Source organism: Thermobia domestica, chromosome 3 (assembly GCF_964235325.1).
Source record: "Thermobia domestica chromosome 3, izTheDome1.hap1.1, whole genome shotgun sequence".
In the NCBI taxonomy this organism is placed as follows: Eukaryota; Metazoa; Arthropoda; class Insecta; order Zygentoma; family Lepismatidae; genus Thermobia; species Thermobia domestica.
In genome coordinates, this window is record NC_137456.1 from 176,447,346 (window position 1) to 176,475,307 (window position 27,962).

At 37.6% G+C, this 27,962-nt stretch overlaps 2 protein-coding genes across 5 annotated transcripts in view; both read right to left on the minus strand.

Annotated features, from left to right (window-relative positions):
• Positions 1–27,962, minus strand: part of LOC145680879 (uncharacterized) — a 301,071-nt gene that overhangs the window by 80,272 nt on the left and 192,837 nt on the right. The window lies entirely within an intron of this gene.
• On the minus strand, positions 2,051–3,680 carry LOC145681550 (uncharacterized). The gene is made up of 2 exons (XM_081753190.1): positions 2,275–3,680; positions 2,051–2,133 (listed from the first exon to the last, which is right to left on the minus strand). The coding sequence occupies exon 1, from the start codon at positions 3,655–3,657 to the stop codon at positions 2,431–2,433; it is 1,227 nt and encodes a 408-aa protein (XP_081609316.1). The 5' UTR covers positions 3,658–3,680; the 3' UTR covers positions 2,051–2,133; positions 2,275–2,430.

A 27,962-nucleotide genomic window follows, 5' to 3' on the forward strand; every position in this document is an offset into this window, starting at 1 on the left:
TGAGGTCCTATTACCTTATATAGTTATATGGGTGTATACAGGTGTTTATTTTCTATTGTAAGACATAGGTACATTTGTGCACCCCGGCAGGAGTGCCTTGGCCCACCCCTTAAATTTTGGAAATTGACCAATTTAAACATTTGGTATAATAGTATAAAACCCTAATATAGATTACTATAAATTTCGGTGGTCCACTTCGTTCCCTTTTAGGGGTACAAAATTGTCAAAATTTTAGTACAACCACATGTTTGGGTTTTTGGCTCATTTTATTCCCTTGGATGAGGTCCTATTACCTTATATGGGTGTATACAGGTGTTTATTTTCTATTGTAAGACATAGGTACATTTGTGCACCCCGGCAGGAGTGCCTTGGCCCACCCCTTAAATTTTGGAAATTGCCCAATTTAAACATTTGGTATAATAGTATAAAACCCTAATATATATTACTAGAAAATTTCGGTGGTCTATCTCGTTTCCTTCCAGGGGTACAAAATTGCCAAAATATAAACGTAAGCAATACGTTGTATCACGTGTTTGGGTTTTGACCTAATTCATTTCCTTGGATGAGATCCTATTACCTTATATGGTTATATGGCCATGTATAGGAGTCCATTCCCTATTATGAAACATGAGTACATATGTGCAACCCCGGGAATGGTACCTTGGCCCGCCCCTTAAGTTTTAGAAATTGCCAAATTTAAACATTTGGTATCATAGTACTGGACCCTAATATATATATATTACTACAAAATTTGGGTGGTCCACCTCGTTCCCTTTTAGGGGGCATTTTGTTCCGCTTTAGGAGTGAACCTTGCAATCGTCCCGAGTTTGATTCTTGGAAATGTTGAGTTTAACGTCCCCGCGAAAACGGTGAGAAATGATAGGACGAAAACATGAACTTACTTGACTGAGGATTGAAGCAGTGACCTCATACACTAGAGACAATCGCTGAGCCATCGTACACGTGTGTTGATTACTATGCAATGGTCCCGAGTTTGATTCTTGGTGTTAGTTTCAGGAAATGTTATCGTCCCACTTGAAACGATGATGAGAAATGAGAAAACATCATAAACTTACTTGCTTGCGGATTGAAGCAGAGATCTCACATATTTGAGTCACCATGGCCCATTGAGAAGTTCAGTTTGTTGATTACTATGTCATGGTCCCGAGTTCGATTTTTTTTTGTGTGTGTGTGTGTTAGTTTAAGAAATGTTGAGTTTAACGTCCCCTTGAAACGATGATGAAAAAATGATATCAGGAAACATGAACTTACTTCGTTGTGGATTGAAGCGCTGAGCCGCCGTACTCCATTCAGTGCGAACAGTTTCGCGTATGAAAAGAAGACGAGCAGATTATGTTACATTACACATTTCAGTGCGAGCAGTTTATACTAGGTTTATGTTTCATATAGAAAGATAGAAGATCTGTGTTGTCATCTTTTTTACTTCGTGTGCAACTTTGACCTTGAAGAAAACATTGCTGACTCAGTGCAAAGCATTGACGTATACACATAATCTTATTGTTTAGTTGGCTGTATTTAGAGATGAATCAGACATTTAAGGTTGTTGGTTCGAATCTAGTTGTGTTCGCTGTAACTCAGTGCCTGAGCGATACTTACCGAAATTTTTCCAGTGTTGCCAACACTATCAGAATGAATCGATTCATTTAGTCGGAGCAGTTTCGTGACGAAAACTGATTTTTGTTTTGCACACAAAAATTTTTTCTGAAACAGAATTTTGTTTGTACATAAAAATTTTTCTGAAACAGTTTTTGTTTTGTACACACAAAAAAATTTCTGAAACAGAATTTTGTTTTCGTACACAAAAAATTTTTCTGAAAACATTTTTTTTTCGTACACAAAAATTTTCTGAATCAGTTTTTTTTTTTCGTACACAAAAAATTTTCTGAAACAAAAATTTAGTTTGATTTTTTTTCCGCAAAACATTGATTTATTTTACCGGTAAACTGATTCAGAAAAAAGAAATTGAAATCGCAGTACAGGAAAAAGAATTTGATTTTAGGATGTGAAATAAAAACACAGAATCATGTTTTTGTACATTTATTTTAGCATGTGAAATAGAATACAGAATTTCTTTTTCTTCAAAGGAAGACGTGTCCGTGACGGGTACAAATTCTGTAAAGAGAAAATAAAACATATGAATATACATGGTAATATTTATTTTGTTTCCTGTGAAAGAAGAAAAACAGATTATTAACATCGAACTAACTGATCAAGAGAGAGTGAGGTGAGAAAAGAAACGCAAATGTGACGTACCTGAATTCCTTTTTTTTTCTCCACGGGTTTCTGCAAGGTGATGTCATCTGAGTTTTGTTTCCGCTGTGGCCTCGTTGAAGCATGTCCCGTGTTGCGTTGATTCTTTGCCCCGTCTTTTGGAGGTGATGTTGGTGGGATTAGGGGAAAATATGGCTGTTATTCTGTTCTGGCTTTTTTATACCCATAGGGCAATGTCTCGTATGTGTCTGGTATTAATCGGCGTTTTTTATAGTTGAAACTGTACTTCTTTTCTTCAGGTTTTGTGACAAGATGATGATCGTGGGTTCTGTAAATTTTGTGCGGCGTGCTAATGGAGATTTTTTCACTCGATTGATTTATGATCATTTGCTCCAGACTGTTAAAATTTAACTTTTGACTTGCAGTATAATTGAGTGTGAATCCACGAATTTTGCATACATAACTGGTTGATTTCGTGTCGGGGTTGTAGATTTCCAAGGCGTACTGTTTTGGGCCACCAGACACGAATTTTTTAATGTATGCTTTTGGTCCAATTGATTCAAGTTCATTTGACATTGAACCAAGAAATACTTCTGGTTCTATTGTGGGCTCTGATGGTCGCTGCGTGAATATCACGGAATCTGTATCGAAATATAGTACTCTTTCTTGCAGCAGTTCTAAATATTTGTAGAGTTCCAGACGAGCTTGACACGTTGTAAATGCTCCAAGGACAACATTAGCATTGTGATTTTGTACTGGAACATCATCTTCATACTGCCAATAAAGGTATAACATCGAATCGTTAACAGGTAAAATTTGGTTGACTTTTATGTCTGGAGCAGTTAATTTTTGATACAGTTCTTTGGGGTCGTTAATGATGGTCGTTTGGCTGAAATTGTCTCTTATAGCGAGTCGTCCCCAGAAGGCATTCAAACAGAGCTTTGCAAGACTACGACGTGCTGAATTTGTCATTATATTTGCTGCATTCAAAGTTATGCCTTCCCGTTGTTGTACCACTTGGATATACTGCTGCTTTTCTTCTTCGGTGACGCAATTGGTAGGCCAACCAGAAGCTTCCAGCTTCGATTTCAAAAATGTGTTAATGTATTCGCTGAATAATCCACCAGTCTTGGTTTCTGGATCATATACGGTGATGTCGTAATCCCAAATTTCGTAAATTTCAATGACTTGATACCCAAGTGCAATGGCTTTTTGAATTTCATAGGACACCCACGTTCCTGTTAGACTTCGTTCACTGTCCGAATGTGTACATTCAGAATCTTGATTTAATGCTGTGGCACAGGCAGCACAAAGTGGAAACAACAACTTCTTATTTGAGCGAAATGGCAGTACTGGATGAAACACATTTCTGCTAGGCAAAATCTTCAACTTGACCAATCCGTTGACATTTTGAATGTCGGGCATTTCTGGATCTCCCTGTAGATATATTCGTGGATGCCCTATTGGATACCGTCCACATTTATTCACATAAGGATACAGGGAGACGATATCCAAGAATTTTATTTCTTCGCCTTCATTTTCATTTGCGACGTGGTACAATTTAATGGCATTAACACGGCCACCATAGAAGCTGTCTCTTGGATTTAATGGTGTCTTATTAGTATAAGGATGTGTGCTTAAAGAAGAGGCCAATGCTGGATTGGATTTTAACACTTGACGAAATTCACATTCCCACATTTCATGTATTTTAGATCCCATGGATCGTAATAATTTCATTTTACGTTGTGTTCTCTCGTAGCGATAGTTCATCGTTTCTTCGGAGTTCTCATAAATGGGTTGATCACGGCCTGTAGGGACACATAGAGGACAGCCGTGAATTCTGCACCCTTCAAATTCATACACGTGTTCCTTTTTAGTGTCAGGATCTTGGTAGTAGCCGTCCAGATGAAAACCAGCAACATAAACTTCTTTTCCTCTCGCAGCATGTTGAATTGGATGGCCCTCTTTTTCTTCCATGTAGGCAAGCCACTGCAAAGCAATCCGTGACTGATTGTTTCTGTGACGGTATCCTCGTGCAGGAAGAATGCTAATAGTATTAGGTTTTAAGAAATTTCGTCGAAATACTAAATTGCACGCACTCGCCAAAGTGATAGCCTCCAGGAAAGGATTGACGTGAGTTTCTTGTTCAAAAGTGGTCATGAAAGATATACAAGCCAATCGAAGTACGTTGACGTCCTGGACACAATAGTTCACCAATTCGTTTTGGAAAATAAACGTATCGTTCTGGTGTTCGTTGTACCATGTCATGAATTTCTCTCGTTCATCCACTTTCATTTCATCTGCACCATAATAATGGATGTCCGGTAATTTTCCCACATACGTTTGATTTGCAGCAGTATTAAAAAAGTGTGGAAAATATCCTTTGGTCGCTGGTAAATGAAATGCCTTGGATAATTGCCTTGAATAATAAGCCATTGGCATGAAATTTAAGGAGTCAATAAACGATAAGTGATTCACTTTCATGCTTAAAATTTTTGCTCCGTTCAAGATCAAAGTAGGTTTCAATTCATGTTCTTCCACTAAAGATTTAAGAATAAAATGACCATCATATCCCTTACAGTTATGTGCCAAAGATACAATAAGTTTGATGTTGGGTCGTGGTTGACGTAAATACGCAAGAAAGGCATTGATCGGATCATCTTGAAAAATATGTTCCCGCTGTCCACAAACTTCACACGGATGATGTATATCTTCATCTTGAACACAGTTGTAACATACTTGTTGGGCCACCAGTAAATTGGGCTTATGAATGAACGTGTCTTCATCGAAGAAAGTATCCTGTGTGGCTTCGATATCATAGAAGACAATCATAGCTTTCTTGGCATGTAACACTGATGGAACTCCCGGTTTTAATTGAGTCGTATCAGGCTTCATGTAGCATTGGTGGGTAGACGTAACGTGTTTACGGCACACATTACAAAAATAATCTGTACAATCATGTTTTCTTTCCCCTGTATGGACAAACGAATAAATGCGTAGACATTTGGCACACTGTTTCACCATCTTGCATATTGGCTGGCCTTTATGATATGGTACAGTTAGATGATTTGTATAACATGTTTCACCATAAAATTCACGATTGCATTCTAGGCACTGCTTCTCCGTATTGATCTTACTGCATGGCGGTTTCTGCAAACATTTCTCGCACATGGCCGAACAGTTCTTGACGTGTCTATTAAGATGATCATATTTTTTGTGGCATGCAGCACAATAATACACAGTAGAAAAAACGGCTGTTAATGACGTGATGATGTCATAATGTGAATTGATGCACATTAAATTGATTGGAATCTTGTCTTCGCCACCCGGTCCTTCATACAGAATATCTTCTCCGGAAAAGCTGGTGTATACGGTAAGTTTATAATTTGTCAAGTAGCGTTGCAATTGTCGCAATTCTTCCACGGATCCCCCATGATCTAAATTCACTGAGGATCGAGACAAAAGTTCAAGTACGTCTGGAATAACAACAAACTTGCGCTGTTTGCGATATTGATTGTACAGTTTCTGATTTGTATCTTTATATTTCTTTAGGCCAATAGCAATCACAATTGCATAAGCCAAGCATTTCTTGTCGGTGTTTTTTACTCGTAAAATGCCTTTCTTGCGTTTTAATAATTCGTCGTTTGATAAAAGACCTCGACGCACCAATCCAAATCCACGGGGCACATCCACATGATGAAAATGTACAATGAACGGTTCGTTCATGAGAAAACTATCGTTACTTTGAAGAATGCGATCAAAGGATGCCCATAAAGTCTCCAGTGTCAGATTACTTGCACGCCGGAAAGATAGATAAAACGGTTTGTTCTTCTCATCGTGGGATAAAATCGACAATCCAACCATCGATAATTCGTCGACATTTTCCAATAAGTAATCCAACATCTGTTGAAAGGAGGCCTGAACCCACTCAACAATATCTGTGTCACTAGTCGGAGCATTAATTTGAATTTCCAGCATTCGTCCTTCAAGATTAAAACGCCGATAATGTCTATTGAATTCTCGCAAGACAGTAAAGCCAGAAGTAGCCATATTCAAATAGGGAAAAAGGTAAGGTAAGCAAAAAGGAATAGGCAAAGAAAAACAAATATCTAAAACGAAAAGAGAAAAAAAAAAGCACGAATTAAAATTGAATTCAGAGATCACTACATTATCAAAATGACTACACGATCAATCCTAAAAGAATGATCATATCTCAAATAGTTCTACTACTGAAACGTTTTATTGTCGTCAAACCCGGACCAACATCAACATGTAAATGACCTAAGTTTCTGTAGTGATAAAAAGAATGAATGAAATTGTTTTTCTAACTGTGCTGAAAGAATCATTGTAGTAAGCATTTTTCCTCTGACACTGAACTTTAAAACGTATGACGAACATGAAACGAAAACAAAATGTCATGCGCTTGCTTTTTTTTTTTCGAGCTAAGACAAGAAAGACTCGAATTCGTTTCTCGGCGGGAGATCAGATCCCACATTAAACTGCAAGTCCACGTCTCACGTTGTAGGGAACAAATTCGTGCGTAGTTTCTTTGTTTACTTTCAGAAACTGAGCTAAGTGGTTAGCGTTACGCAACTCTGGCCCGGGTTCAACACCCAGTATGCGCTCAAATTCAACATTAAGCTGTATTCCTAGCACCCCACTACTGAAGGGACGCTAAACCAAAATCAACAATTTTCTCGTGCTTACTTCTAATGTGTGGGATTCCTAATTCGATCCCCGGTCAAGTAAGTGAGGGTTATTCTTCCATTTGCTAAATAATTCATGTTAAATAAAAACAGTGATAACAATGTTATCCTCATGCAAAAACACTCCATTGATATTAAGAAACGCGGTTGATACTTACCTCAAATTCAAGGAACGGAGTAAAGTCACGCTGTCACTAGAGGTACACCTACGTTCATTCAAGATCTTCGTGGAAGTAGGACTTGAAAATGAAATTAAGAATTTTATTTAGGTCTGAAACGTGTTCAACTATAAAGTGACAACACTATCAGCCAATCAGAAACGAGGAAATGAATCAATGACATCACGGAGAACCAATGAAAACACAGCTTTCATCATGTATCATGAGCCGAAACGTGATGTAAGAAGCAATCTGATTGGTTGTGACATTATTCACGTTTTTTCTCCTTACACATCAATCGTTACGACATCTAGTATCGCAATTTTGATAATGACATCATACCGTTGACTCGTTAGTTTCTTACGACATTCAAATTACCACATCTAAAATGTGATTCATTTTTCTTAAACTTGATTGAAAAAATGTAACACTCATCGATATGTTACGAAACTGTCTTTGACATAAATGTAAAGTTGAGCTTTAAAAGTCCGTCAGCTGAGAAAAAATGCTGATGTAGTAAAAGCACATGCTGCAATTTCACAATAACAAGCTTCTATGCGTAACAACGAGCAGAAATGTGTAGTAATGTAACATATTCTGTTCATGTTCTTTTTTCATACGCAAAAATTGCTTGCACTGAATGGAGTACGGTGGCTCAGCGTTTTTTTTTTCTGATGTGTGAGGTCTCTGCTTCAATCCGCAAGCAAGTAAGTTTATGATGTTTTCTCATTTCTCATCATCGTTTCAAGGGAACGTTAACATTTCCTGAAACTAACACCTAGAATCAAACTCGGGACCATTGCATAGTAATCAACACACGTGTACGATGGCTCAGCGCTTGTCTCTACTGTATGAGGTCACTGCTTCAATCCTCAGTCAAGTAAGTTCATGTTTCGTCCTATCATCTCTCACCGTTTTCGCGGGGACGTTAAATTCAACATTTCCAAGAATCAAACTCGGGACGATTGCAAGGTTCACTCCTAAAGCGGAACAAAATGCACCCTAAAAGGGAACGAGGTGGACCACTGTATCCATGTTCACCCCTAAAGCGGAACAAAATGGCTCCTAAAAGGGAACGAGGTGGACCACCCAAATTTATAGTAATATATATTAGGGTCCAGTACTATGATACCAAATGTTTAAATTTGGCAATTTCTAAAAACTTAAGGGGTGGGCCAAGGTATCATTCCCAAAATAAAAAAAATTTCAAGGGGTGCACAAATGTATTTATGTCTTATAATAGGGGATGGACCCCTATACATGACCATATAACCATATAAGATAATAGGACCTCATCCATTGGAATAAATTAGGTCAAAAAACCAAACACGTGATACAACGTATTGCTTACCTTTATATTTTGGCAATTTTATACCCCTAAAAGGGAACGAGGTAGACCACCCAAATTTATAGTGATCTATATTAGGATTTTATACTATTATACCAAATGTTTAAATTGGGCGATTTCCAAAATTTAAGGGGTGGGCCAATGTACTCCTCCCAAATTTTTAAAGGGGTGCACAAATATACCCATGTCTTATGAAAGGTAATTGACCCTGTATATGCACATATATCCATATAGGGTAATAACACCTCATCAAAGGGGGGATAATAACACCTCATCCAAGAGGATAAATTAGGTCAAAAAACCCCGAAATTTGAATTTTTGGCAATTTTTTTACCCATGAAAGGGAACGACATAGACACCCAATACTAGTAGAGGTACATACTATGGTCCTAGGCTACCATACCAAATTTTTAGATTTGGCAATTTCCAAAATGTAAGGGGGTTGGTCCTATGTACCCCTGCACCCCTTCGGTAGGTCTACCCATAAAGCCTAACACCACGTGACCCCATGACGTAATGCTAAGGTGTGCGCATGGGTGTATCAAAGGGAACAAAAATAAGGTAAGCTATATATACATCCTATAAGGTAAAAAGGAAATAACATTCTTCAAATTTATAACCATAAAAAGAAACAAATAAACTCATACGTGAAACTGCCCCATAAAGGCGGATCGTAAACTATGTAAACTAAAGGGGCCGGGGCGCAAAATTTCAGTGGCGTCACACTCCAGGGGCGCAAAAGTTAAAATCAAGTAACACAAAATAAGCTATACATACACCTGTACTTCATCATAAGGTAACAATCTCCAAAATTTTATACCGTAAAGGGAACAAAATCAACAACCTACCCCATAAAGGCGAACGGGGGTGTGGCCTAGGGGCGCTAAATTGAAAATATATACCGCAAAGTAAACTATACATACACCTATATTCCATTAAAAAGTAACGATCTCCAAAAATTTTATGCCGTAAAAGAAAACAAAATCAACCCCCCCTCGGTAAAACTACCCCATAAAGACGTGGCCTAACACCACGTAACCCATAAAGGCGTGGCCTAACATCACGTAACCCAAAAAAGGCATGGCCTAACATCACGTGACCCTATGACGTCATAACATGTAACCCCAAAATGGGCGCCGGGCGCCCGGGGCGCAAAATTTTGGCGGCGGCGGCGGGCTCCATGCTCCAGGGCCTAACATCACGTAACCCAAAAAGGCATGGCCTAACATCACGTGACCCTATGACGTCATAACATGTAACCCCAAAAAATGGGCGCCGGGCGCCCGGGGCGCAAATTTTTGACGGCGGCGGCGGGCGCCACGCTCTAGGGGGCGGTAAAAATGGCCTCAAGTCCCGCGATTACTACTACTATCATGTAGGGGACTACTTCATTGCTTCACATAACAATTTTTATGGATGTACCACAAAGGGAGGAGGAATACCCGCCAAAACCTGATGAAAAAAAAATTATGAAAAATTAAGAAAAACAACTTCATCCTCCCTCTCTCGGACGTACCTCCTATATACATAAAATGCAACTGACGGAAAGCTCATCTCTCAAAAATACTTTGGTACCAAATCATCTTTCTAGCTTAATTAAGGACTGAGCTATTGATGTTTGTTGTAAAAATAAATGTAATTTACGTCAAAAAACTTAAACTTCAAAAATTGGCTAACTTTGCCCACTCCCTGCTACCCCATATAAGCAAGAAGTACAAATACACGATATTATCATGTAGTGGCCTACTTCATTGCTTCACGTAACAATTTTTATGAATCTATCCCCCAAGAGGGGGAATGGTCCCCAAAAAACTGTTGAAAAAAACACGATATTTACCCTCTTCCCACATACATAAAATGCACACCAGCAAAGCTGCATCTTTCAGGAATAAATTGGTACAAAAACCATCTTCCAGCCTTAATTTGAGGTTTAAGACTGAGCCATTGAGGTTTACAGCCCTGACACAGCAGTTGCGCCAATGGGCGTTTAAAGATTAAGAATGCAGACGACCAGTAGAACGTAACACAAAGAAACTAAACTACATAATCTGTGAACGGAGATCGGGATATTCCCGATTTCTTTCTCCGGAATTGAACATTTGGGCGGATCGTGATTAGGGAAGTTCCCGAAATTTGATCTAGTGGTTGAATATAGATGGCAAGCAATACCTAAGAGTGTAAAAATGTAATATATATGCCTATTTAGATTATTGTTTTAAACATTTTAAACATGTTTTTTGTTTAAAACAAAGTACTTTGTTTTAAACGTTAAAAATGTTTTAAACAAAAAAACATGTTTTAAACATAAAAACATTCATATTAAAAAAAAAAAAAAACATGTTTTGTGTCTGATGAAGAGAACGTTAGGTCCTTGAAACTGTAACACATTGTAAGTATAGTTTTTAATATATTTCAGTCTGCTCTGATCAGAACTGTGTTTTATTAGATTTATATTCCGTACTATTTCTCTTGTTGCATACATGGAGACTATACTGCACGTGACACGTGAGAGATCGTAGATAACTAAGAAATCTTTATTAATATTAATTTGCCATTCCTCCATAGGCGGAACCAGGAGATCAGTCCTTCCAGAAGCCTCATCCTAGCTAGCACAAGAATTTTTCATGGACGCAAATAATGTGATAACTTCAGGGGCGGACTGGGTATATTAGGGCCTAGGCCGCGGTTATCAAGGAGGGCTCTCAGACTATAACACCAATTTCTAAAATAGCGTACAATGAATATCTGCGATGAGTCATCGCGTTGTGCAGTTATAAATTCGTTGTTACTTAGTAGTTTTTGCAAGCTATAACTTATTTTTGAAATTTTGATGTCACAGCAAGTTTTAATCAAACAGCAAAGCATAGGATTTCCAGAAACATAAACTCTCGAGACAATATTTTACAATTATTATTGTTTTGCCATATTGTAGCTGAAACACTAAAAATAATAATAATAATAATAATAATAATAATAATAATAATAATAATAATAATAATAATAATAATAATAATTGCCAATGACTTTTTACTGTCGAATGAACAGGACAGCTTACTGAAAATTAAAACACTAAACAACTAATAATAAGTTTAGACTGTGGAATGAACAAGACAATTTTACTGAAAATGGAAAACACTGCTAAAACACTAAAGAACTAATAATTTTAAAAATTTAAGATTCTTTTCAGCTCAAATGATGAATTGCAGAGTTCTTGAATAACTTCGTCCATGGACAATAAATTTAACATGTATCTTTCCATACCCATAAAATGTGTTCAAGATGTCTTGAGACAAACTAGCTCTGAGATATGTTTTCGCCAACTTTAACTTTGAGATGCACCTTTCACGTCACTTGTTTGCATGGTAAAGACAATGCATATTTGTATACAATGTATAAATTATTAAAACAACTAAACTGACAGAAATTGGTACAAAATTTTCCCTGCATATGACAAAAATTTTTTACATAAGGTGTCTGTAGCAACAATATCACTCTTGCTGTGAATCCCATCCTAAGATGTTCCATCTCGCATAGCAGGCTCGGATGCATAATAATTATCATCTTCTTCTACGGATCCAATGGCGTCATTCTCTTCCGGATCATCAAAAAGCAGAACGTTTTGTGACAGAATGTCATACACGACAGAGAACTACTGGAGCTCTTTGCATATTTCCTCCTGTTTTATATTTAGTTTTTCGAAGCTCCAGCAGGCACACCATTTTTGATTTCCGAAAAGTGCTTCGGATCCAGCATTAGAAGTTCAGACAGTAAGTTTTGGCTGCTGAAATCTATCACTGACACATGTAGCAGCTGTATTCAGAATTTCGTTGAACTTTCTTATTCTGAATAAATCATATTCACTTACATTTAAGCTCTTTCACAGTTTATCTGGGGCAAGCCCTCCTGGCATTTTCTTCTACTTCAAAGTTCTTCTGGGCGGAAAGTCTTATTCCATTTCTATCTTTACACCAGATTGCGCAAGCTGTTGATTTATCTTATCACATAATATTTTTGTATTTTCGTAAAGCATTAAACAGACATATTCTTTTGCCTCTCATTTCTTCTGAAGCTGCTGCTGCAATTTGTCTACAAGTCTCCAGGCCGTAAGATAGTTCAATCCGTGAGACTGCAGTATTTTGAAACAGGTTCCGTTTCTGTAAACAAGTCCTGATATACAAAGTACATAATTTTGTCCATTTATTCACCAAAGTCTCAGCTTGAAATTTTGATTTCGCATCAAAGCGCCTGCTCTGTACAACATCGTTGAGGGACAATAAAAATGTAAGAAATCTTGATGATGCTGGACAGTCGTCCTCGTCTAGGTTTTCTGTTTCGTAACGAAGCTCGTCAGTATCGATTATCACATTCAGTGCCTTGTTTTTGCTCCACCATTATGTTGCACCAACTTTCTGAAATTTTCGTAGTTTGTCGTAAGTCTCGTGGCTTGCATCAAACATTTTCTTCCAAGCATCCACTCTTTTGTAGGACTCACTCTTTTGCAGGTTTGAACCACACCAAATAAGTTTGCAGCTTCAGGGTTTTGCTTAGTTGAATTTGTCATAACCAAATTAGGAGCATGAGCCATGCAGAGGGTGTAAGTGATTTCAGGATTATCCTTCTCCATAAAGGAACATCTATAAAGAACCAATCAGCCTGTGGTTAAATATGAGCCAGCTACAAACCAGGCCCCAGCCTTCAACGATGAATGGGCCTAACATAATGAAAAAAGGACCCAGGGTCCCAACTGACAATATAATGAAAGACTGCCCAACATAATAGAAAAGGGCCCATAGCCCCAATTGCCCAACCTAATGAAAAAAGGGCGCAGGGTCCCAACTGCTAAGTGTAATGAAAGAAGTGTCCCAACCGCACAATATATTGAAAGAAGAACCCTAGGCCCCGGGCACAAACTAGATTGCAGTTTTCAATAATAAAAGACCGTAGTGAAACATGGGCTTAGCCACAAATTCAGTAACAAAAGGGCCCTATTGAAAAAGTTAACTTACTGATGGAAGAGCGGTGTGTGTTGATAGCATAATAATCAGTGGTGTACCGAATTATTTACCTTTTCTTTCTTTATTGTTTTCATTATTTACTCTGAGAGGGCCTAGGCCGCGATTGCGGCCTAGCGGCCCTGGCCAGTCCGACTCTGGATAAGTTTACCTCGATTTATGCCAAACCCTTTTAGTGGCATTTGTATTTGACGCATTTAATAATAGTGATTCTACTTTGTCCTCCTATCAATTAAAAAAAATGCCTTCTAATGATTATAGCCGGGTCACTGTAATACTAGGTACTACAGCGACCTCTCAAATTGCCTTATATACGTTTATCATATGAATAACTTCAGTAATACACATTATTTTTTGTTTCAAGTAATTAACAGTTTACGAAATACAGTTTATTCTCTTCTTTATATATAAGATAACGAAGTTATTATTGATATTATTATTATTATTATTATTATTATTATTATTATTAGTAGTAGTAGTAGTAGTAGTAGTAGTAGTAGTAGTGGTAGTAGTAATAGGCCTGAATTTGCAGTATAATATTTTTTAATATTTAAGATATTCAGATCAAATTATTACGCTGTACCTTAAAAAAAAAACACAAAAAAGAGGAGCCGAATTCTTCTACTACTATTGTCAAGCGATTTTTGGACATCTACATGCAAGCATGTACCCATGCAATAAAGTTTATTGCTTTTCCTTTCTTCTATCTTTCTATCATTTGGTTGCTATTCAACACCTAATAGGTTTCTTTCCAGCTAATGTTATTGTTTCCCTTTGTTGTTCTACTTTCTACCTTAAACAAGTACTGGCGATGGTATTAGCAGTTGATAAGGATATACTATTACATTAACAGAAAGACCGTTAACATCAAAGAAAATACATTTTAACTAGTGTTATTTAATACACAAGTGTAAATAGCAAAGAGATAATATTGAAAGTTATAGCCATCAAACGACGGTGTGAAATATCATTTGTAAAGTTTTATCAGTTAATTTGTAATCAACGTATACACTTATACAAACTCGAGTTGTTAATTTTCGTTGCTGCTGTTGGATATTTTGCACTAAACTTTGAAGTCAGAGATTCAAGTCACTGACCCTGACATCATTATGAAATCTTTACGAAACCTTGAAACATTTGAAGTAAACCAAATATTCTCTTCTATTATTATTATTATTATTATTATTATTATTATTATTATTATTATTATTATTATTATTATTATTATTATTATTATTATTATTATTGAACGTTTAAGCTGTGTCTGGTTAGTAGGGTTGCCAACTGAACTTTTTTTGTCAAACACAACTATATATTTCCAGGTTTGAGTACAATTACTCTTCATCTTTTTTGAGAATTTAGTTTTATTTTTCAGTGTTGCCAACTTAAGCAAATAGAGTTTTTAACATTTAAAATGGTTGTAAGCTTAACCACATTTTCTGATGATTGATGGTAACTATGCAAACACAATAATATGCTAAAAAGGCTCTTATATAATTCATAAATATTACAAGAGTTGTCTAATATTTACTGCGAAACGTTGGATAAATTACTTTCTCACCTTCTGTCTTTAATCCTTTCGAGACAGAAGTGATTTACACCATTTAATTTAACTCTCTTGCTCTGTCCAAATCTCTCGCTCACTATCATTAATTTTTTTTACTATTCAAATCTTACGATTTCATTGAATGTCTGTTGTTTCAAATTTTAAATTCATTTTTCACTCATTTCTAGTTTCTATTTAATCTAAATTTATCCAAAGCACAAACAAAACATCTTTTATATGTACCGGGTGTTTTAGTTTAAACGTCCCAGTGTTTCAGAAATCACAGACAGTTTAAGATAAAAGGATAAAACAAAAGTGAGATAGGAAAAATTTAGAGAGCACATCGAACGGAATATTCTGCTTGTCCCACATGGACCCCTATAATAGGAGTCAGAGAAATCTCTGGAGAATTTTAAGGTACAAAGTAAATTAAGTAACATTCCAAATCACAGAAAAGGTAATAGAAATGCAAACAACTTTTGCCGGAAAAGAATTTCGTAGTAGCAGTGTTTAGAAGATAGCCAACATCTAATTGTGAATTCCTGCACAGTGAAATAAAACGTCCAATAATTATAAATCACTAACATCTTGAGATGAAAAAATGAAGAAAAAGTGAGATGGGAAAATGTTAGAAGACGCATCTAATCTAGTGCTCTGCTTGCTCCACACTGCCTCTTGTCATGGGCCCCGCCGTCACTCGGAAATTTCAAGCTATGAGGTATATAATGTGTTGCTTCATTGGAAGGATCATGGAAAAACAAACAATTTTCTTGCAAGAAGTTTTTCGTGTGCGACACCGTTTACGAAATAGCCATCATCTAACTGTAAGTTTTATATAACTACTAGCATCAATTACCCGTTTCGCTGTGTTAAATTAAGAAAAACAAGTCATATGTTCCGTAACCCAGTCGTCTTTTTACTATTACTGAAATGCTCTATGATATTGGCCATATTTCATGATTTTTATATTTATCTCCCCTTCCCCTCCCCAAAGTTGCGGGCTGAATTTGGATTTAACGGCATCAGAAGTGTAAACGTTCACCTCAGCGACTCCAAAAGCTATGGATTCGGCACTAATATTTGTCATTTTCGATTATATATATATCCATTCTAACCCCTCCCCTATGTTGCGAGGCACGGCATTGAAAGTGTCACTGTAATCTCAGCGACCCTCAAAAACCATAGATTCGACACTGATATTAGTCACTTCCGATCATTTTTATCTATCTCCCCCTCCACAAGTTACGGGGCTGAATTTGAACGTAAACGGAATCAGAAGTGTCACTGTTCAACTCAGCGACTCCGAAAACTATCGATTCGACACTGATGTTGGTCATGTTGGTTATATATACAGGGTGAGTCAAAAGTTCTTGGACACCTGCATAAGTTTGAAAATCGACGGGAAAAGTAAAAAGTGATGATGGGAACAGAGGTTTGATGAGGGGCCGCAACTTTTGGAGTGTATATCATTCATGGCCGCCATCTTGAAATCCGCCATTTTGGATTCAAGTCAATTTTTTTAAATGGGAAGGGGGTGTATGACACATCAAATAACACTAGCTTGAGCTCAGGAAGTTAGTCGTGTAATTTGTTTTTTTTTTTTTTCTATCTTGTACAGTTTAGAAGTTATTAATGTTCAAAGGTGGGAAATTACCTTCATAGTGAATGCTAGAACACATGTTCTACGTGTTGTCCATTCCGTGCAATGCACAACTGTAGTCGCCGCAACCACTCTGACTGCATACGGAGGAGAATGTCTCCTGAAATTTGGTCACAGGCTTGTTGGATGCGTTCCTCCAGGTGTCTCAAATCACGGATTGTCTCAGCAAACACTATCTGCTTAAGATGACCCCATAGATAAAAATCAAGGGGCGTTAAGTCAGGGGACCACGGCGTCCAATCCACTTTCCTGGCAGTTGTTCATCCAACCATTCACGGACACCAAGTCTATAGTGTGGAGGAGGGGCTCCATCGTGCTGAAAATAAGATGGGAAAATGCCGTCAGCATTCAGTGTGGTAGGGAACACAAGGTCCTGCAGCAGCATCAGATACTGTGGTGCAGTTAAGGTGTTGTAAATGAAAAATAGCCCAATGATGCGGATGTCCCATATGCCACACCACACCATCACCTTCGCTGGACAATGTTCTCGACTCGGGTCAACCCAGTTCGGATTTGCGTCACACCAGTATCGACAATTATGTCGATTAACCTCCCCGTTCAAAGTAAAATACGCCTCGTCGCTGAACAGTATGCCCTTAGCAAACGCAGGATCCAGTTCGTGTTGTTCAGTAGCCCACATGCAGAACTCCAACCGGCGATCAGGGTCATCCTCGTTCAGTTTATGTTGCATGTGCAAGTTGTAAGGATGCCACTGATTGGCGTGCAATATCCGGACAACGGAGGATTGGCTTATTGCACAGGCTAGGGACACACGACGGGTACTTCGTTTAGGACATTTCACAAGCGACGCAGCAACTGCCGTTGCAGTTTCCTCATTGGAGGCAGTCTTTGGTCGCCCACTACGTGCCCTATCTTGAACAGAGCCCGTCTCCCGGAATTTGGTGATCACGTAAGCTACCGTGCTGTGCGATACCGGTTCTCTGTCTGGGTGCCGTCTGTTGTAGTCAGCTGCTATTGTTCGGTAGTTGCGTTCCCCTGATATAACGATGAATTCGATCTGTTCACGTGTCAGGCCCATTTTAGATCAACTGGATCAGTATCAAGGTAATTTCCCACTTTTGAACATTAATAACTTATCAACTGTACAAGATAGAAAAAAACAAATTACACCACTAAATTCCTGACCTCAAGCTAGTGTCATTTGATGTGTCATACACTCCTCTTCCCATTTAAAAAATTGACGTGAATCCAAAATGGCGGATTTCAAGATGGCGGCCATGAATGGCATACTCTCCAAAAGTTGCGGCCTCTCGTCAAATGTCTGTTCCCATAATGTCTGTTCCCACTTTTTACTTTTCCCGTCGATTTTCAAACTTATGCAGGTGTCCGAGGACTTTTGGCACCCTGTATATCCCTCCCCCTCTCTCAAGATACGATGCTAATTTTGGATTTAAACGGGATCGGAAGTTCACGGTTCACCTCAGTGACCCCGAAAATTATAGGTTCAACACTAATACCAGTCATATTCGGTCATTTTGAAATGACTTTCCTCTTCCCCGCCCCTAAGTTGCACCGTCAATGATATGACAAAAACCATCTCAGGTCTGAACCACATCTAAGTTGAAAATTTAATCGAGATCGGTTGGGTGGTTCAAGAGTGATGAAATCACAAAGACAGTCACTTTTATTTTTATTTTTGTAGATACAGTATACTGTATCTCTCTCCTCCTGTAGTTGGACCGTAAAAGAAAAATGATAAAAATCATCCCAGGCTCGAATAAAGGAACTCGGAGTTTTGATAAATGCATAAGTTGATTACAAATTAACTAATAAAACTTAACAAATTACGTTTCACACACTTGTTGGATGAGTATAACTTTGATTATTTTCCCTTAGCTACTTATGCTTCTGTCTTAAATAAATAAATAAATAAAAAAGTTAAAAGTTTATTCTTCTTGATACTTCAACGTCTATAATAATATACGTTATCAGTTAGACTATAGGAGTGAGGTTGTAGGGGTTATAGGGGTAGTGTTAACAGTTGATAGGGATGTATTATAATAATTATATATATATAATTATAATAATATATCCCTATCAACTGTTAACACCACCCTTTGCTCTTGTTTAAGGTTGAAAGTAGAACAATAAAGGGAAACAATAGCATTAGCTGGAAAGAAGTCTATTATGGTTGAATAGCAAATAAAAGAAAGAAAGAAAGAAAGGAAAACCAATAAACGATATTGAATACCGGTAATGATTTTTGCATGAATATATGCGTGCATGTAGATGTCCAACAATCGCTTGAAAATAGTAGCAGAAGAATTCGTTTTTTCTTTTTCTGTTATATTTTCAACGTATCATTATCAACATCATCTCAGGTGTTCTGCCATTATTGGCAAGTCACTTGCTGCAACTGCAACTCCATGGTCTTCCGCTAACCTCTTCGTTTTCACATACGATTTTTCTGTTTTGATATCGTCCATTAATTGTAGTCTCCTTCGCCACTTCCCTCTCTTTCCTGCCACCATACCCTCTAGCACGTCCCTCATGATACAACTCCTTCTTAGCCAACGTCCCAACCAGTTTCTCTTCTTCCTCTTAATAATTAGGGATGCGCACGAGACAAGATTTGTGGCTGTCTCGTCTCGAAAATGTGCTGTAAAAGTGATGTCTCGACTCTCGACTCGAAAAATGTATATTTCTCTATTGGAAAAGCCGTGTCTCGACTCGAACGTTATCAGGAAAATTCTGTCTCGACTCGTCTCGTGGGCATTCCTATTAATAATGTCGAAGATTGCTCTTTTCTTCCCTACCATTTCTAACATCCTCTCATTCGTTTTCCGCTCAACCCAGCTAATTCGTTTCATTCTTCTCCACACCTACATCTCGAAAGCTTCCAGTCGTATTTCATCCCTTTTACATAGTATCCATGTTTTTGACCTACAATACTTCACACGAAGCATTTTATGTGTCTTTTTCTCAACTCTTTATCCAAAGCCTCACAAAATAGTGTAATAATTTACTCGGAAAATCCTAACATTTCAAAAATTACTATGAAATGAAATCTTTAACTTTACATCCCACGTTTATGCTGGGTAGGCTAAAGGAGACGCTGATGATGAGAAATGAATGAAGTGGTGGAATGAAGAAAATCAAAGGAAACAGGAGAACCCCGAGAAAATTCACGTATACGGCATTTGTCTACCACAAAGTTCACTTGGCTTGAGTGGGGGTTAAACCAGGGACTCCACGCACCTGAGATGAACGCTCTACCACAGAGTCAGAGCTTTACCCCAAAAACTACTAACCTGTAAATATATGCTTACTGCTACTACTACTAATAAAAAAAGACTTCCTTACCTTATATATGAACAAGAGAATAAAACTGTATTTCGTCAAGAATGTTAATTACTTGAAACAAAAAAATGTTACGTATATTAATGAAGCTATTAAAATGAAAAACGTATGTAACGCAATTTGAGAGGCGGCTGTACTACCCGCTATCACAGTATTCCCACTATAGTTATTACAAGGTCATATTAAAAAAAATCGATAGGAAGAAAAAGCAGATTCCCAATTAAACGCGTCAAATACAAATGCCACTAAAAGGATTTTGTATAAATTGGGGTAAACATTATTTTCGCGCAGTGAAAAATTCGGGTGCTGGCCAGTATGTTGCTCTGGGAGGGACTGATTTCCTGCCTTCCCACTAGTTTTGCCCAAGTAGGAAGGACAAACTAACATTAATAAAGATTTGTTAGTTATCTACGATTTCTCATTTATCGCGTGCTGTATAGTCTATATGTATAAAACAAAAGAAGTAGTACGGAATATAATTCAATTTTATTGAAAAGAGGTTGTAAACTAATCTATGCGTAAGTCATGCCTTTGTTATAGACAATATTTTCAGAATTCAGAAATATAAACAACATTCGAACGTTATTAATGAAGACAAAGTTTTGGAACTATATATTACTGTTACATACAAGTACTCGATTAGCTGTACACATAGGTTACAATTGTGCTCAATTAAATCTCTAATCGTTTATATTTAATAATTTACTTACTTTTGAGTTTCCCCACCAATCACCTCAAACTCCATCCATATTTATGCAATTATTGAAGGAATTTGTTATATACAACACTGTGTTGATACTAAGCAATACGGCAGATAGCGACGTCTATCATCGTTGTTGGAAGCGATAACTCTGTAAACATCTATTAGCATTATTGTTTATTACAATGAAACCTCTATAAAGTGGACAGCCGTGGGGAATCAAAAAATGTCCGCTATAGAGAGTTGCCCGCCATAGAGAGGTTTCAATATTTTCTTACGTAAATTAGTAAAAAGGATAATATGCAATTAAAGAATGCTTGCATTAATTTTTTCATGAATAATGTATTTACGAATATTACAAAAATGTTAGTGTATCTCCATTATCCTCCGCCATCCAATACTCCATGTTCGAGGCACAACATGGAGAAATATATTATAGTTTACTACACTTTACACTTATTACTACTTACTACATTTTCGGTATGTTCCATTAATTTGTGGATTAATTGCAGTTTTTTTTTTCAGAAAGAAATTTTCCAACATCGGCAGATGGCTTAGTGGTTTAGTGTAATTTTTTACATCGCATGGTTTCCCCTTTCCATATTTTCCTCGATGTCTTCCACTTCCGAGTTGTCCTGTAGCTCTTTAACTATAGCACTCTGTCAGTACTCGCTGTTTCCGTCGAAATCTGAGCGTCAATAAAACCATAATTAGTTGCAGCAACATTGGTATTCCCAACAGTAAGCAAGCTAGCAACATCTTTCACTGTATTATCAGTTGACGTATCTTCGATTGAATCATGCTGAAGGAAAGCATAATTTGCGGAAACAGTTCTGAATTGGTAGGGGTTGACTTGATCCCAGACGTAGTTGCTAACGCTCTCGCCTTCGGTGCGACCGGTACTGGGTTCGATTCCCGGTGGGGCACTCGGTCGAAAAAGTGTAAACCGTTTTCTCAGGCCAGCCACCTTGAATAAGGGTTTCCTGGGTTTTCCTCATTCACACCAGGCAAATGGCGGGATGGTACCTAACTTATAGGTCCAAGGCCGCTTTCTTCCTTCCCCTTCCCCGGATTGTGTGCTCGTCGGGGGACGTCATCCCTCAAAACGTGACGGGCTAAATGGCCTTAGATGCCGAAAACCCAGAAATCTAAATCCTAAATCACTTGATCCCAGACGGCTGAATCACATTATTATTTGAAGTACGTCATTCTCTTGCTTAAACAATTCACTTTTCGACAATTCACTGGACGACTTTTCCATTTCCGCATTCGTAATCAAACTTTTCAAGACAACCTTTAGTTGAGGTGCTACGTGTATAAAAACTGCAAATTGTGATAAGAACATCCCCGTTGGTATAAATAATGTTAAAGGTTATACAATGAAATTAAGTCGGGGAGGCATCGTCTAAACGCAATGAAATTCAAGATAGCGGCTATATTTCAAAATGGCTACGCGGTTACAGTTTTTCTGTTATACGTCGCAGGAACTGAGTGTTTGATATCGATTTGTAGGTTTCTGAGGTTAAGGATTGCAATTTTTATGTTAAAAACGTGTTAAGAATGTTGTATATATATATATATATATATATATATATATATATATATATATATATATATATATATATATATATATATATATATATATAATATGCTTTGTGCTAAGGAAACGTTCTGATCACAAGTGCAGGATTTTATATTTGTGGTTTCTTTATAAAATAGTTTACTCGTTGTAAAAAATGCAACACTCAACTAATCCCTGTTTTTATTTTTTATTTTTTTTTCAGATTTGAGTACGTGAAGGTGGCAATCGAAAATGGCAAAGCGTCTCCGATTAGTTCCTGCATGCGATCTGGGAGATAAAAAAACTAAAAATATTGATTAGACACAGTGCATACTGTGTCAAAAGATATCTGATGAACATTTGGTATGTCCTGCAAATAACCCAAATACATCTTTTCGTAACACTGGATACGCAACACTTGCGAAGAATTTAGAAAACTTTCAATCTATTTGTGCCTTACCCAGTGATATGGATTTAAAACTGTTTGATGAAGATAACTGTGGAGTGGAAAAAACATTTTTAAAACGACAAGCTAAATGGCACAAAAAATGTGCATTAAATTATAACTCTACAATGTTCGAAAGAGCAAAGAAACGGAAGTTTCATTAAGGTGACAAAGAGTCTACATCGTTATCGCATGAGCGTAAACACCGATCATCTACTTCTAATGAGATGTGCTTCTTTTGTGATGGTTCTGCGACCAGCAAGGATCAATTATTTAATGTAACCACGTTACAAGTAGATCAAAAGGTGAGGAAGTGTGCCATTGAACAAGGAAATAGTGTTCTACTAGCAAAACTCAGTGGTGGTGATATGATTGCTCTAGATGCAAAATACCATGCAAAGTGCCTAGCAGGATTGTATAACAAGTCTCGGAGTAGTCAATCGACATCAACTTGCAATATTCACGTATGTGAAGGGGTAGTTTTTGCAGAGTTAGTTAATTTCATGGAGGAAAGTATGAAGTGTTCAGATGAAACGCAACCAGTTTTCAAGATGAGTGTCCTGACAAAAATGTACAAGATGAGACTAATGCAACTACTAGGAACGGATGAGAAAATGCCAGATGTACACACCTCAAGATTACGACAGAGGATTCTTGCACATTTCCCGTATATGACGGCACAAATGTCTGGCAGAGAGTATATATTAGCCTATGATAAAACTATTAGTGATATTATGTTGGAATCTTGTAAAAACGACCAAGATGAAGACGCCCTTGCTTTGTTGCGTGTTACTAAAATAGTAAGGAAAGAAATACTACAACAAAAGAAGGCATTCAATGGTGATTTAGATGCTGAATCCCAACGTAAATCTGTTCCTCGCTCCCTACTTGCCATTGTGAATATGCTCTTGTATGGATCCAACATTGAAGACAATGAAGTTGTTACACAGCCATCTTTAACAATATCGCAATTGCTTTGTTTTAATATGCAATCCCGAAAACCAACTGGAAACATATTGAGGCATGAAACTGATAGAGAACCTCCGCTGCCAGTTTACATGGGTCTTTCAATATTTGGAAAAATACGAAAAAAGGAGATAGTGGAAAAGCTACATTCACTTGGACTTTCAATCTCCTACACTCGTGTGCTGGAACTCTCAACAGCGATGTGTGAACTTGTAAATGTCAGGTACCAAGAAGAAAAGGTATTGTGCCCATCAAAACTACGTAAAGATATATTCACAATTGGGGCGTATGATAACATAGACCACAATCCTAGTAGTTCAACTTCGGACGGTTCCTTTCATGGGACAAGTATATCAATATTTCAAAATCCGACACCTGAATGTTTAGGAACAGTAAGGCCTACACAAGATATACAGTATGACATAAGTAAATTCAAAAAGCGAAGTGTGCCTAGTCTTCCGGACGAGTTTGCTTTGGTGGAACCAGCAATTCTTAAGTCAAAAGAACCCACTATTCCAACTTGTTCTGATGCTACATTGAAACTCATGCGGACACCCACTGCTACGAATGAGAAGAAAGAAGAAATTGCATGGCTAAAACATGTCATCAGCCAGAATACCGACATTGGACTTGATGCATCGTGGGCTGCCTATCATGCTTGTAGACAAACAGCTTCAACTGATTTTGTTCCAGGAATATCATCACTTTTACCATTATTCTACGAAGATTCATCATCAATAGCTATGATCAAGCATGCGATGAACATAATAAAACGAGTTACACAATTTCTTAACGGAAATCAAATTCCTGTCATGGTAGTGGATCAACCACTGTTTGCGTTATCAAAAGTGATTCAGTGGAACTATCCAGACATGTATGGTGAGAAAAAGTTCATGGTGATGTTTGGTGCCTTCCACATCGAACAAGCTTTTCTCAGAGTTTTGGGTCAGTGGATGTCAGGAAGTGGATGGAGCGCTGCAATTTCCAGCGCTGATATTGCATCTTCTAGCGCTGCAGAAAGCTATCTCAAAGTAACCCATGTAAAGAAAGCCAGAGAAATCCACCAAGTGACTGCAGCAGCACTATACCATTTGTTGCAAGATGCTTACGACCAGTCTGGTTCCGAGCTTGAATTCGACATATGGTGTGAAGAGCGAGCTACAGACAGTGTCATGTTCAAATATTGGCTGACTTGTCTTGATATGGAAATCCTATTGCTTCTCTTTGTTCGCTCAATTAGAGAAGGCAACTACTTTTTGTATCGTGACTGCTTAAAAGACATGGTTCCTTGGTTTTTTGTCCTGGATCATCATAACTATGCCCGTTGGCTATCGGTCCATCTGAAAGACCTTTTTGATGCAGAGTCTCAACTACCAGACATACATCGCTCATTTTCTTCTGGACAGTTTGTGATAAGAAAATCAAACAGAATCTTCTCAGCAATCAGCATAGACCAAGCACATGAACAAAATAACGCAATAGTGAAAGGTGATGGTGGTGCAGTAGGGCTGACGCAGAATCCATCGGCACTAAGACGTTGGATGGTTGCCGGGCCAGAAATCTGTCAGTTAATACAGGAATTTGAGAGTGGCATTCAGCTAAAACCTGAAGTAAACAATCAACGCCATCATGAGCAGTACCAGTCATATCAATTAAAATATGTCGCGAAGGTTCAAGCACTTTACAACACATTAACAGAATTTGGAAATCCATTTTTAGAAGAAGGTGAAGATCTTATTGTCATCGACAACAGGATTATCGTAGATAAGCAAGTTAATGCATCAGTTTATTCGGCACAGGCGACTGGTATTAAGCTATTCCATAGTTTCATCGAGGAAAGATTAGTAAAACAGTCTACAACAATATTTCAACCTTTGAAGAAGAACAAAATATCCCTGTTTAGCACTCCTGCGAAGGACGCTAGCAAACACAATAGTATACTTAAGACTTTAAAAACGGATGTTAAGCTGTTTTCTAGACTATTTATAGTTACACAGAATCGTCAGTTGGATATGAAGAATTTTTTTAAGCACGAAAACCAACCATTTCCACCTGCATTTTCAAGTAATGGCGAATTTAGATTAGGCAATAAATCTGACTTAGTACACATTCTAGAAGATACTGTAGACAAGAATGATAATGCCTTTCCTGGAACCTGTGATGCTATAATTTATGATGGTGCAGTTCTTACTAACATTTTAAAACCACATTCCTCAAGAACATTTGGTGACTACTATATGAACACATTTCATCCTCACATTTGTAACGACATTGAAAATTTTGCTTGTCAAAGGATTGATTTGATTTGGGACAGATACATTACACCAAGTATTAAAGGTGCAGCTAGACAGAAGAGAGGAGCTGGAACTAGGAGACAGGTGCTTTCACACGTGACTTTACCTAAACATTGGCAAGATTTCTTGCGGAATTCCAGCAACAAAGAAGAGCTTTTTACTCTACTTGGAACATTAGCTGTAAATAATATTACAAATATTCAGGTTCTGTCTACTGCAGGAGAAGAAGTTAAAGGCAATATTACTGCACGAAGTTCTCTAATTAATGGTCATTGCCCTGGCCATGAAGAAGCGGACACAAGGATAATACTCCACCTCCAAGACAATGTAGAAAACGGCTTCAAAAATATTGTTATACGCACTGTAGATACCGATGTCGTAGTCTTAGCAATTGCTTACTTCTTTCCCTTGTTAACAAAGGGCCTGGATAAACTTTGGATTGCATTTGGAACAGGAAAGAATTACAGATTTATTCCAGTTCATGCTATAGCTGAGGCAATGGGAAGCGAAAAGACTATAGCTTTACCAGGATTCCATGCTTTTACGGGTTGTGACAGCATTCCAAATTTTACAAGGAAAACAAAAAAATCAACTTGGAAGACAAGGATGCTGTTTAAAGAAGCCACTACTGCATTTTCTTTCATCTCACAACCTCAAACTTCCATTCCAACGGCAATTTTTGACATTCTTGAAAGATACGTGGTACTACTATACTGCTCAACCAGTAACAGTAGAAGTGTCAATGATGCACGACAGGAGTTGTTCATGACCAAAAATCGCCCCCTTGAATGTTTGCCACCGACAAAGAACGCATTACAACAACAAGTGTTACGTAGTGCTTTCCAAGCTGGACACGTTTGGGGACAAGCAAACAAACGCACAATGTGTGTACCTTCTCCAGCCGACTGGGGATGGTGGTTGGATGATGCATCATGGCACGTGAAATGGTCGGATTTGCCAGAAATTTCGGACTCATGTAGAGAACTAATAAAATGTACGTGCAAAAACTGTAGAAACAAGTGTGGATGCAGACATGTTGGATTGTCTTGTACACTATTATGCAACTGCAAGAATGAATGTGAACAATGATTAAATGTAAGAATCAATGCCTGTGGTGCTTGTTGATGTGTTTTGGTTATGGTCTAGAAACATTGTTCAACTTCAGAAATATTCAGTTTAAACGAAGCATTATATCATATATTTTTATATAAAAATAGTGTATAATGATTTCGCCTAGGTTTCAATTTAAAAAGTATATGGAACAGAAAAACACCTACAGTAATTCCTAACTTGTTTTTAATATAAAAATTGCAATCCTTGACCTCAAAAACCTATAAATCGATACCAAACACTCAATTCCTGCGACGTATAACAGAAAACCTGTAACCGCGTAGCCATTTTGAAATATGGTCGCCATCTTTGATTTCTTTGATTTTACACGATGCCTCCCCGACTTAATTTCATTGTATAACCTTAAACATTATTTATACCAAATGGGATGTTCTTATCACAATTTGCAGTTTTTCGTTGTTTTCTGCGATGTAGCACCTCAACTACTTGCGATAATTCAGTTTGAAATTTTGAATGACACCTCAGTCAGGGGGTTGTGAAGTAGATGTACCATTCGGAGGAAGGAAGACAATTTCAACATTTTGAAGTTCAGTGTTCGAATGTGATGTTGCACTGTCTAAAAATAAGAGCACCTCTCTGTTTTGACGAATCATTTCCCTATCAAATTACAACAACCATTCGGTCATAATATCTCTCGTCATCCAAGCTTCTTATTTGCTTTTCGTTCTAGTCGGAGATTGTTCAAATTCAGTCTTTTGAAACACCAGGGTTTTGCAGCTTTACCAGTAAGGTGTCGTTTAGACGTTATGATAAATCATCAAGGGTAGAGATAAATTTCAAAAATCATCATGTCTAAATTAGTTTATCTCATGATATCTCTCTTGCATATGATACGATCGCCAACCATAATACAATACAAAAGTTTTGTTAACAGCTCCTTTG